Source organism: Bos indicus x Bos taurus, chromosome X, assembly GCF_003369695.1.
Source record: "Bos indicus x Bos taurus breed Angus x Brahman F1 hybrid chromosome X, Bos_hybrid_MaternalHap_v2.0, whole genome shotgun sequence".
Classification (NCBI taxonomy): Eukaryota; Metazoa; Chordata; class Mammalia; order Artiodactyla; family Bovidae; genus Bos; species Bos indicus x Bos taurus.
Genome location: NC_040105.1, coordinates 9,970,195 through 9,983,706, shown reverse-complemented (window position 1 = coordinate 9,983,706; position 13,512 = coordinate 9,970,195). Strand labels below are relative to the sequence as shown.

The 13,512-nt window shown below is 42.8% G+C and overlaps 1 protein-coding gene across 1 annotated transcript; it reads right to left on the bottom strand.

The window, feature by feature from the left end:
- Positions 1-11,025: 11,025 nt before the first annotated feature.
- Positions 11,026-13,140, bottom strand: TMSB4X (thymosin beta 4 X-linked). The gene is made up of 3 exons (XM_027533856.1): positions 13,034-13,140; positions 11,888-12,001; positions 11,026-11,467 (listed from the first exon to the last, which is right to left on the bottom strand). The coding sequence occupies exons 2-3, from the start codon at positions 11,985-11,987 to the stop codon at positions 11,433-11,435; spliced, it is 135 nt and encodes a 44-aa protein (XP_027389657.1). The 5' UTR covers positions 11,988-12,001; positions 13,034-13,140; the 3' UTR covers positions 11,026-11,432.
- Between the last annotated feature and the right edge of the window lie 372 nt (positions 13,141-13,512).

The window sequence follows — 13,512 nt, the reverse complement described above, 5'->3', positions numbered from 1 at the left end:
TTCTTTCAATAAACTTTATAGTGTTTGTCACAGCTAAGAAATTAACAAGCCTGTGTTACTGTTAACTAAACAGAAGACTTTATTCCAGTTTCACCCACATTTCCATTCCTCTTTCTGTTCCAGAATTCAATCCAGGATCCCACATTACATTTAGTAATCATCTTAGTCTCCTCAGAACTGACAGCTTCTGCATCTTCCCATATTTTTTCATGACCTTGGCAGTTTTCAGTAGTCAGATAGGAATTTTATAGAATGTCCCTTGATCTGGGAGTGCATGATGTTTGTCTCATTAGACTGGGGTTATGCATTTTTGGAAAGTGGCAAAGTTCCCTTCTCATGACAACACATCAGAAGGTACCTAATATCTATATAACATCACTGACAATGTCACCCTTCATCACTTGGTTAAGGTGCTATCTGGCAGGTTTCTCCACTATAATATTGCTGTTTTTTCCTCCCCTGTCATACTCTAGTTTTAGAAGGAGTTACTAAATCTAGCCCAGTGTGGCTGGGAAGTGCGGAGGGGTTAATCTCTCCCTCTTGGACAGAGTAGCTTCATACATCATTTGGAATTATTCTGTAAAGAAGATGTGTATTTTCTCCCCTATGATGTTATCTTTTCATGCCCAAAGCATGGTGACCAGGCAAATTTTCATTTAGAGAAAATGTCTTTTGAAACTCAACAGTCCATTTGAATGCAAGTTAATTGTTGTCAGACACTGGATGCTATATTCTTTTAGGAAAATTTCAGCTCTCCATCTGGGTAAAATCAGACATTTCACTGTCTAATTAACAGTGGACTCAAGGTAGGATAACAATGAAAGAGTAGGGCAAAAGTGTGACAAGGGTGGAAAAGAGATGAAAGGGTCAGGCCAGCTGAAGTGCCCCTCACTGGTATAACGAGTTAGTCTCCACCATTCAGCAAGAAACTCGCCCATTCAGCAAGAGGAAATTCCTCCTAGGTCACTAACTCTTTAAGTCACTGAATCTAGAGACAGGTTTTTGCCTGGTTATTAGCCCGCTAATCAATAGCCATTATGCTTTATGCATCCAACCTACACATCTCTGACTTGTAATAAAAAGGGCTTTATCTGGGCAGCAATCTAACACTAGGGATAGAGTCTAACTGAAATGATTAAGTCGTTTAAATGGTTATAATCAATTACAGGTACTACCATGGATGTACAATTTTAGCTTTGCTCACCAGGCCCTTTCATTGATTGGGAAAACGTTTTCTGATCTACAACAGGTCATCTTGGTTCTATTGTCTAGATTCCTTTTTTTTTTTTTTTGCCTCTTTCTCATTTTGTTGTTTTTGCCGTTCCCCATTTCTTATGTATTTTTCCAGGGGATTTTGCAGATTTATTAATACAATTTTTTTTTCACCAGAACTTTTCAATCCTGGGGGTCTCTCTGCAAATCCTGTTTCCTTTTACTCCCACGGAAGACACAGCTCCCTTGTCTTTAGCACTCTTCTGACTTGGCACCTCTAGTCAGAGTTGTATCTCCCTACCTCCTTTCCCCATGGAGGAAGTGGTTCTAGATTTCTCCTTTAAACCAGTATGTGCTGTGGTCGGAGGAAATCCTGTCATCTGGTGGGGGAAAGACAAGCGTCTTGGCTGACTCCCACCTGGTGGACTATCTGACAGAAAGGAAACCAATGAGTCTCTGGGAGGTTGCCTGTTTTCTCCCTTTAAACATCCCTATGTGGCCCACGTTACAGGATCCAAGGAGCCATGATGCCAAAAGTTTATGGTAAGCCATGTGAGCATTAGGAAGACTTTGATTCTGTTAGATGAGAATACATCGTCATCCTCTCCACATGGAAAGTGGCAAAGAAGTTGACTGATTTATTCATCAGTTCAGTTCAGTTCAGTTACTCAGTCGTGTCCAACTCTTTGCAACCCCATGAACTGCAGCATGCCAGGCCTCCCTGTCCATCACCAACTCCCAGAGTTCACCTAAACTCATGTCCATTGAGTTGGTGATGCCATCCAACCATCTATCTCATCCTTTGTCATCCCCTTCTCCTCCCGCCCTCAATCGTTCCCATTGTCAGGGCAAAATAAGTATAGAGAGAAACAAATAAGGAGAGAGAGCAAAGGAGAGGACGCAGAGGTAAGCTGCTGCCAACAGATGATGTTCACAATTGAAAATAGTGCTTCAATTAATGAACATGAGTTCTGGATCTTGATGCCAAAGTACAGGAAGTGCAAATCACATCATGAGCTGCACCACTCAGTAAACATCAGCAAAATCCAGACTGTGGGAAACTTTACAAGTCCAACACCCCAGGTGGTGGTGGTGGTGGTGGTGGTGGTTTAGTCACTAAGTCGTGCCCGACTCTTGTGATCCCATGGACTGTAGCCTACCAGGCTCCTTTGTCCGTGGGATTCTCCAGGCAAGAACACTGGAGTGGGTTGCCATTTTCTTCTCCAAATACCCCAGGTACTTCAACAGAAAATTTGTATGGAAAAGGAAGGATTGGCGGAAGATGTAGATGAAAAGACACAAATTTTCAAAAATAACTAAATTTGTATTAAGTTAGAGTATAGCACCTCGGGGTGCACATACAAATGATAAAACCATAAGAAAATGAAAGCAGATTATTAGTATAAATGCAGAGGAGGGGTTCATATGGAGGTGTTGAGACTGGAACGGAACCCAGGTGGGGCTCCCGGGATGGGTGACCAAGTTCTATTTCTCGACCTGAGTTTCCATTATAAGAGCTGGATATCTGCCTTATAACACATTAAACTATAGGTTTGTGTGTTCTTTTTGTAGTTTTCTTTACTTTTTTCAATTTTACAACAAAAGGTTAAAATGTCTCTACTTAGTTGCCAATAATTAAAACCTGGGGGACTGCACATTTAAAGTTCTCTATTTCTGCCTTCTCTTGAAAAATCAGAATTGGCAACACTGGGTGCATGTTTCCTTATGGAGCTGAAAGGGCTGCCTCGTTTCTCTCTACAGAGCTTGACCTCTCCGGTTATTTATGTGACCTGCTGGGCACCTGTAAACACATGAATTTCCGACCCCAGGGGTGGGGAAAACTAGCTATATCTTTCACCTTTTATTGGCAAGATTCCTATATGTTGTGTGTAAATTCAATAGAAAGCAGTTCAACTCACATTTCTCAAGCATATACTCCACAGAGCTCCACACGAGGATCTCTTCTATTCCTCCCCAGCCCAGGAGCCTCCAATATGGAAAGGGAAACCGAGATTTAGGTCATCACCCTATTCCAGTGAGGTGTAGATTCTAAAGTCTTCATAGAAAGTACCAGTAGGATGCAGCAGGCATTGGGGAAGGGCAGAATCAATCTGAGCTAAGGTCTAAGGAGACTCCTTGGAGGATGTGAAAGGAACTGGGCCTTGGAAAATGACTGGGATGAGGATGGGGCCAATAGGGAAGAGAGAACTTGACAGAAAGAAAAATTTGAACCCAGGGACACAGCTGGAGGCTTGTAGACCAGTGTTTGCATTAAATTCCCAGTGCTGGTGAATGATGGACATGAGTGGCGAGTCACAAGATACAGGCGTTTTTTCAAGTGTCTTGAACGACAATGATGCCATTGACCAAGTTGGGAGGACAAGTTTTGTAGACAGGATGACTTTAAGCAATGGAGCCTAAGAGAGAGCCAGATGGAGTTCAAAGGAGTCATAAAGTCATCAGGTTAAAGAAACTTACTAGGCGAAGCCATGGGGAAAGGAAGAGCATAGATGAGGAAGACTATAAGGTCAAGGTTAGCTCTGTGCACAAACCAATATCTAAGGGGCAGGTGAAGCAGAGCCAGAGAAAAAGATGAGTGAAGAGAAGCAGGAGAATTCAGGACCAGGGGAGACGCTAGAATCACCACCCCAAAAGTGATAGGTGGACTACAGATGAAATTTTCCAGGATGACGGAGGACAGATCTTGTCTACTTGGCCATTTGGATTAAAAAAAAAGGAAAAAGCTATTTGGACATCAATGAGAAGTAGCTTTATTTTCTTTCCTAATTAAGCAGTGTCATTTATTGTCATGCTGTGGGCATGCATGCTCAGTCCCTCAGTCGTGTTTGACTCTGGGACCCCATGGACTATAGCCCGCCAGGTTCCTCTGTCCGTGGGATTTCCCAGGCAAGAATACTGGAGTGGGCTGCCATTTCCTCCTCCAGGGGATCTTCCTGACCCAGGGATTGAACCTGCAACTCCTGCCCTGGCAGGCGAATTCTTTACCACTGAGCCACCAAGGAAGTCCAGGTCATTAATGTTTGTTTCCCACGTGGTATTCTGCACTTGCCTTGTGCACATTTCCAATCACTGCAGCAGCACCATTGTTTTTTCCTATGGCCACCTGGGCTCCTCATCTCTGTCATTACAGTAAATCTACAACCAATCCCAAGCCTTTGATTTTCCTTCCACTCCATTCCCCTTGGTCCCTGCTGATTCACAGCTCCTAGAAGTTTTTCCTTATGACTTCTTATATCATGGAATAACTTTCTGATGGATGCAAAAAAAAAAAAAAAAAAACTGCAATTATCCTCTCTCCTCCCACAAACCCATTTGTTCAGTAAAATATTTGTCTCTGCCCACAGAGCTGATCACCAGTTTACTACTTCAATCATCGAGGTGTAACTGGATCTATGGGTCATGATTCCTGGTGGGTTAGATGGTGCCTCGCCCCTCTCCCCAACAGCTCTACCCATGTCAAATCCCTGGAACTCATGAATGTTAACTTATTTGGAAAAGGAGCTTTTACAGATTTAAGGATTTTGAAATGAGACCATCCTGGATTGCCTGGGTGGGCCTTAACCCCAATGACAAGTGAGTGTCCTTAAAAGAGGAGAAGACACAGAGAGTCATAAGTGATTGAAGACCAGCTTTTAGTGTGCAAACCCTAGAATAAGGCACTGCAAACCACACAGAGCTCACCAGAAATAAATAAGTAAATATAATTTTAATTATTTCAAATATATTAACCGCTGTCCACACCAGTATAAAAATTGGAAGCAAATCAACATGAAATGAGTTTCTAGTATGGAGATGTGACTGCCTGTGTTGTTGAAATGTAGACTAAGAAACACCAATAAAAGTCTGATGTATTACCTTCTCATGCTTGGTTAATGTCAATTAATAATTGTTAATGACAATTGGCTTTGTTGATGGCAAGCATGGGCAGTCCATTCTTTGCCCTATCCTCCATATAGCTTCATTTTAAACAGGAAGAATCTAGAAACTACCGCACTAAGTGATTTTACTTCTGAAAAGCCCCAGTTGCCAAAGGGGAGTTTATAAAACTCCTTAGTGAAGCAGACAGGCCCTTAAACCATCTGCTGTCATGTATCTCCCAACCCAAGTATTACGTGGCAAACATGGAGCTCGGTGAAATTGTTGGGTAAATGAACCGATCTATGGCTCACGCTCTATGTGGCTTTTCATGTACACAGGTCTGCCTCTCCCATCAGGCCCAGCTAGGATGCAGATTCCTATCCCCAGCAGCTAGGAAAGAGCTGGGTACACAGGAAGTGCTCAATATATGTTTGCAGAACAACTTTTTTTTTCTACCCTTCATGCAAGCCATGACTTCAGGTTGCAATAACAGGATGACATGGATATGTGTATAATATTATGTATATATAGTGTATATATTTAACCTCGTGAAATATTTTTGTTCTTAGATTAGGAAAACTCTATGACAAAGTCTCTGCATAGCCAAAGGTATCAGCCACTTACAAAATTCAGTGTGGTGATGAAGAAAAGCATAATTTCCTATGGTTTGACAATAATGGGACAAGAATAGCTTCAACTGCTTTGAATAGATTATGAACATAAATTGTCCCTCTCTGTTGAGGCTCAAAGTTCTGGGGTCCTACTAAATGGAAGTGACCCAGCTGTCCATCAGCCAGGTGCTAGGCTTAAAGATATCCTCATGTGGTCGCCATTTTGCTACACCATCTGAGGGATTTCAAAATTTGAATGATCATCGTTTTTGCCCCTGTCAGTCTTTGTCAAATTGGAGAAAGAAGGTTGACAGAGGAAGGGTAGGAATTTAGCAATAAGAAGTGTTTCATAAGAAAACAAACTTATGGTTTTCAAAGGAGAAAGCTGAGGGGAAGGGAAGGGATAAATTAGGAGCTTGGCATTAACAGATACACATAGTAGTATATATAAAATAGATAACCAATAAGGACTTACTGTATAGCACAGGGAATTATACTCAATATTTTGTAATAACCTATGAGGGAAAAGAATCTGAAAAAAAAAAAAAGATATATGTGTGTCTTTGTGTGTTTGCTGTACATCTGAAAGTAACACAGCATTGTAAATCAACTATACTTCAATAAAATAAAGTTAAAAAAAAGAGAGAAGTCTTCCTCTGGAAATTCAGCATCTAAATAATAAAATCGTAGAACTGATTTTAAAATAACATCCAGCCAGTCCATTCCTAAATCTTGGGCATTTCTCATAAAAGATTGTCAGATGAGAGGCAAGAGTTACTATGCCTAATCTTTCTATGCTGAAAAATATTTGATTGTGATGCAAAGAATCAGGTGGTTTCCATCAAATATCACTCACCCTTGAGCTTTCAGAGGGATTTCAATGGAGTCATTATACAGACATTTGGGGAAAAGTCCACACCAAAGCAGAGAATAGATCTTCACACACACTTAAAAATACAAAGCCCTTGGGTTCGACATTCACCCTAAAAATGGAGAAGAATACTTTCTTAGCATTTTTTACTCAGGTTGAGATAAAAAGGATATCTTGAACTAAGGGAAGACACACAAGGGCAGAGGCTACATTTTATTTATGACAATCTCTGTGGCAAATAAAATACCTGGCATGTACTGGGCAAGCAATAAACATCAGTGGAGTGAATGAATGATCCAGCGCCCTGGCTTAATATTATGGAGTTGGTTACAAGCACTGATTGAAAACCAGCTCACAACAGATGGTGGCAAATTAGCATTCAAAGCTCTTTAAATATATTTGTAAAAGAAGTATTAAATTTCATGAATGGAGATTCCACATTACCTGTGACTTTACTTTCATTATATTTAGGTGTGTATTAGCAATAAATATTGAGAAGAATGTCCCTGTATAGTCTCCTTGATTAATAAGGAGACATTAATATATGTAGTATCCTTGGTGGCTCAGACAGTAAAGAATCTGCCTGCAGTGCAGGAGACTGGAGTACAATCCCTGGGTCAGGAAGATCCCCTGGAGAAGGAAATAGCAACCCATTCCAGTATTCTTGCCTGGAGAATTCCATGGACAGAGGAGCCTAGCAGGCCCCAGTCCATGGGTTTGCAGAGTTGGACACAATGTAGCGACTAACAACTTAACTTTACAGACACACACACACACACTCACTCACACACACACACACACACACACACACAGGGCTTCCCTTGTGGCCCAGAGGTAACGAATCCTCCTGTAAGACAGGAGACATGGAGACATGGGTCCGATCCCTGGGTCAGGAATATCCTCTGGAGAAGGAAATGGCAACCCATTCTAGTATTCTTGCCTGGAAAATCCCATGGACAGAGGAGCCTGGCGAGCTGCAGTCCATGGGGCTGCAAAGAGTTGTACATGACTTAGCTACAAAACCACCACTACCATATACATATACATATACATATATATTGGAATAGGAAATGGCAACCCACTCCGTATTCTTGCCTGGAGAATCCCACGGCCAGAGGAGCCTGGTAGATTATGGCCCATGAGATAGCAAGGAGTTGGACATGACTGAGCGACTAAGCAAACATATATATATGTGTGTATATATGTGTTCAGTAGCTCAGTTGTGTTCGACTCTCTGCAACCCTATGGATTATAGCCCTCCACGCTCCCCCATTCATGAAATTTTCCAGGCAAGACTATATATATATTTTTAATTGTATATCTATTATTGTATATAAAATTGCATATATATTAAAATATATATATTAAAATTATGTTTTGAGCATGCTATTCACATACTCAAAAGTATGTTCAAAAACATGTTAAATGAGATCGCCATCAGTTAATAGAGGAAAAGGGTTTGCTGAAGCCCTAGTATTTGTCCACCACTACACAAGGCACGCTATTGGACGTAGAAGAAAAAATACACAAATGGGAACACAGACTACATGGACCCTGCTCACAAAAGAGCTGGGCTGGTACCAGCATGAGTGTGTGACTAGAGGGATAAAAAAAATACACGTATCCAAGATCAAAATAAGCCAGGTAAATAGAGGTCACAGACACATATTTTATTCTTAGCTTACTTCATGGAACATCTGTATCTTCAATTTGTAATTCAATCCCTTCTCTTTACATGCAAATAAAATATAGTTGAACTTCAAACTGGTGTATTTCATTCTCTTAGATTGGTGTGTAAGCCACTCTAAAAAGTGAGAAATTGGGGTGAGGGACTGGGGAGGGTAATTTTCTTATTCTCTTGCCAGGCCAGTGAATGCTACCAGCGTAAATAAGCGTGAAGCGCTTTTCAAGCTATGAAACAATGTTTTCAATTTACATGATTGAACTAAAAAGAGATCAAGATTTTTATTTTTTGGCCATAATGTTGTTTGCAAAATGCACTGTTTTTTCAAGTAAGCACAAAATTGGCCCCATACATTTTTAGAAAGGATAGAAAATTATTTTGGTGTCTTGAGGAGTTAAAGACGCTTCTTTAGGGAAATAAATCTTCCCGGTACATTTCAAGGAGACGCTGTCTAATTCACAAGGCCCGTGAGGAGGATGCAATGATTATCAGGCATGGAAGAGGCCCTGGGGGCGGAGGGAGCTCCACGTTTGCACACATCCCCCCAGCTCCCCCATATATACAATCCTCCAACATCAGCCCCAAGACTATGCTGTTCTCCTGAAAGAATGAAGTAGCCTGAAAACTGTATCCGTTGGAAGACTGAAAAGGGTAGCTGTGATGGTTGAGGCATTTGTAAGATTTAGAAATGAATAAGACTCTGTCCCAAGCCTCTGTCTGTGAGCCTCTTACTTCCTCTATTTTTGCTTTATTCTTCCTGCTCAATTCAAAGTTTGCAGAAGTCCCAGCCCAGACTGGACGGTGCAACCTTCAACTTTTACATAAGCTCCCTTGGCTTGTATTATTTCTGGGGGTTTGGCGGGGAGAGGGTCTAAGACTTTCACTGTCATTCTAACGGTGACCCTCAGGTCCCCTTTGTGAAAAGCACGGTCCACTCCAAACGCAATAGTGAGGGTATAAATCCCCAAACTGATTCATAAATACCCCAACCCTCTGCAAAGATCCTCTCTTGGGAAGAGAATTCTCCGTTTCCCAGCAAAAAAACAAAACAAAACAAAACAAAAGCAGCGTCTCTCCCCCACCCCCTCCATGTACAGCAGCAAAGTGTACAATGTGATAGATACATGCAGAAGCTTTTGGGTTTCGCCATCCCACACACCAAGCAGGCAAAATTCAATCCTTACCAGATTTCTCATTTTACTTTTTTTTTTTTTTTCTGGCTACGTTTGAGCTTTGTTGTCCCGGGAGAGAAAGGTCTTCTCTCCCATCACTTGATTTCATGACTCACCCGTTTCCCCTTAAATGCTCATTTTTATTTTAAAACGGAGGAAGACTGGAGTTGTGTGCATTTCTTACCATCTGATTTCATCTTGGCATTGTTTGAAAAATGCAGTCAGTAAACACCTGAGCTTGGTTTTATCTTTGTGCCTTGGACATTTTCATTTTGCCCACACCCCTCCTTACAGGCAGGAAGAGAACACGCAGGGCTGGGGGGGGGGGGGGGCGGACTCCATCTTGAGAAGGCTCCCGGACTTTTGTGCTCGCTGCTTGGTTCTTCACCTATCCAGCAAGGCGAAGCCCTCCAGGTTTTGCAGCCGCCGGTTTTCCACCTATCCCTGCCCTTGTGAAGCAGATAAAGGCTTCTTGGTGATGATCTGGTTGTCTATAAACCACAGGTAAATGGTTTCCTGTGCCTTTCTCAAAATAAGTGTTGAGCAAAAGGAAACGAAATCAACCAATTTAATCACCAACAATGTGCCCTCCAGCCCCTCTCCTTAAAAATGTGTATTTTCCTAAGTCAGTTTTTTTTTTGGTGGGGGTATAGTTTATGTCTTGGACATTTGCATTGTGAATCTCAGCTTTGCTGAACTATTTATTCAACGATCATTAAATGCTGTTTCCACTTAAAATTAATATTTTAAAAAATATTCGTGCCCTTCCTTATATAAAGGAGGAATCCGTTGAAGACGTTTAAGACATCCCCTCTCCTTTAAAACCCTGCCATCTTATTTCCCTTTCTGCACCTTAAATGCCTCTTGAACAAGGACTTGGGAGTTTTTTACCCATCAATATAGGTATTCAAGTAATTGAGAAGTTATCAAGGACTCAAAAAAGGTAAAGCTCTGGAGGGTGAGCCCATTAAATCCTATTGGACTTACACAGCACAATTTCATCCTTGCCCAGCTGCTGTCCTTTAAATTTGAAGATTTTCTTTCATTATCTAGATTGAGAATTTTAAGTCATATTTATTAATCCTAAATGCACTTATTTTACAAAAAACAACTTTAAATATTGAATTCGAATTGGAATCAGACATTAGACAAGGAAGCACGTCTTCAATCCTTTATAAAGCAGCTGTTAAATGTCATTTTTCCGTATATGACAAGACTGGTAACTGGCTAAATACGCCAAGTTTGACACCTGAAGTAGTGTGCTGTGAATTATACCACCTTCAATTTCTTGATCAGATGAGAGGTTCAATGTAGGCTTAACAAACCCTTTAAAAGTAAAGGACTGCAAATATTTTTATCAGTTTTCACTCAACTCCGGATACCAGGAATTCAATCAGCCTAAGAAAATGAACCATTTCCCAATTACCCAGTGTAGATGAGGTATTTCACATACCTGGATGAAACCCATTTTGGTCTTTTACCCAAATTGCCAGATGTTTGTCATCTATCACTCCCCAGGTCACCCACTTTGGACCCTTTTACCAAGATTTCATCTGAGTAAGCCACTCCTTTCAGAGACCAAAGCGTCACACCAGCCAGGTTTTAAAACTTTTTATTTGCATAATAAAAAAATTGTGCATTCCAATAATTAAAATCATTTGAACAACAAAAAAAAATGGCACTCTGATTAAACTGCATTTTACAGCCCGCAGAACACCTTGGACCAGCTTTTTACTCTAGATTTCACTGTCGTCCCACCCAGCTTCCTCCTTCACCAACATGCAAGTTCTTTTCCTTCCCTGCCAGCCACACAAGCAGATGGGAGAGGCAGGCGCGGCCTACGTTGTCAGTAGTTCTCCATTCTTTGATGTGAAAAGGGGTAGCACAGTCATTTAAACTCGATCCAACCTCTTTGCATCTTACAAAGTTAAACAGCTAAAAGAAGTAAAATAAGAAGGCAATGCTTGTGGAATGTACAGTGCATACTGGCGGCGCACGCTTCATTACGACTCGCCTGCTTGCTTCTCCTGTTCAATCGCTGTGATGGGAAAGAAAAAGAAAAAAGATGGAGCGGGTGAAGATGCGTATTCAGTATAGCGTAACATAGGATTACAGTCCTTTTTTTGAAAAACATCTCTCCTTATCATACACATTCTATCAAGTACCAATAGGCATTCCATCATGAAATGCTTATACAAAACAGAACATTTTTACAGATAAAAGGATACCGGCATCTGCATATTAATATGGAATATTAAACATTGCATTAAATTACTAAACCCCATTGTTTGTTGGCTGAAGTTTTAAATTAACCTTTGCAAGCCACCAGAATCAAAAAGCTGTTGGCTCCTCCCGCACTCCCTGCCCCCACCCCAATTCTTCTTCCAGCCCCTCCCATCCTCTCCTACCCACCCGGCCACTCCCTCTCAGCGTTTTCCAAAGAAGGGGGGTGGCTTACTTTCTTTCGAAGGCAGTGGATTTTTCTCTTGCGTTTCCGTTTTCTTCAATTTCGACTTATCGAACTTCTCAATCTCAGCCATATCGGGTTTGTCAGACATGGTTGCAGAGGGCGCTGCAGGTACAAAGCCAAGAGGTTGAGGGTGAGCCACCTACCCCTCGTCTGTCTGGGCTCAGAAAACGCCTTCTGCCTTCCTGTCTCCTGCCTGAAGACGCACTTTTAACTCCTACCACTTTCATTCAGGGCTAAACATCTTCCTCTTTCTACAGCGGGAAAAAAAAAAGAAGAGCGCTTTCCCGCTCCCTTTAGGATTTCAAAACGCGAGGGGCCAAATTGGGAAGACCGCCCACGTTAGGAGGCGGAATCTCAGGCAAGCGTGAAATTAATCACCGTCGATTAATGGCGGCGTTTCAACATAAAAGTGAAGTCATTTCAAGTTTAAGGGGAAGAAAATCGAGTAAGATTTCCGAAAATGAAGCCAAGGCTGCACAAAATGTTTCTTTTTTTGTATACTTGGTCTCTTCCCCAAAGACGCGAGCCATGCGGCTTTCCTTTCTTCTCACAAAGGCGGCAGCTGCGGCCGGGCGCCACCGACCACCGCCCTCCCCGCTTCCTCCCTCTCGCCAACAATGCAGCCAGCCGCACACAAAGCTATATCGATTAGGATCTCCATTTAGGAGCAATTCGGCAGCTCTGCACACGTCCCCCTGCAAGGACGTTTTCAAGATTTCATAATATAGCCCCGCAGCCCTAAACCTAACACATACAGCCCACGAAGCCAACGGAGGCGAGAGAAATAACTGTGAGTCTGAAGCTCCGGACTTGGGTGGGTGTGAGCTGGAACAAAGGATCTTTCTATTCCTGATTCATCAACGCCTAAGAGGCTACGCATAATGCCTTTGAGAGTAGGAAAGAAAAAACTGTTCCCTTCCAAACGGCAATAACAAAAAGTCAGTTTTAAAACATATTTAAAAACCACCGAATTCCCGACCCCATTACCCATCTGAACGGTCTAGCATTCCCCATGCTCCCGAGGAGCAGCATTTTCCCAGGACGATCCCTCGCGCTGGGTTGCGGGCGGCGAGGGGGTGAGCGCGGGGCGGGAAGGGGAGCGGAGGGCAGGAGGTAGAGGGCCCCGGGGCTCACCGGAGCGAACTGCGAGCGAGTGAAGTCGAATCTGCGCTGTGGCCGCCGCGAGTGCCGAGCGGGGCGCGGCAGGCGCAACTATATGCGCGCTCCTATGCAAATGAGGTGACGTCACCCGCCCGCCCGCTTAACTCCTTCGCGCCGGGTTTCGTCTCCGGAACGGCGTCAGGGGCCTGTATGGCGTTTGGGGGGGGGGCTCCGCGTCCACCCATGCACCAAGCCACGACGAGGGCGGCAAAATAAAGCACGTAAAGCGTCCCATCCCCGCCGCACTTCCTTCGTAACGCATCCCCCTTCCCTTTATTGTTGGTTCTAGCTGCGTGGATTTTTGCAGCGGCCGTGAAAACCGGCCCTTGGGGATCCGAGCGTGATAACTAAGGGCCTGGGTGGTACCTAGCGGGACAGGCATTCCTTTACTGTGAAACTGCCTTTGTCCGTGGCAGACATCCCCCAGCCGGGGTGCAGTATGCCTCGCCCCG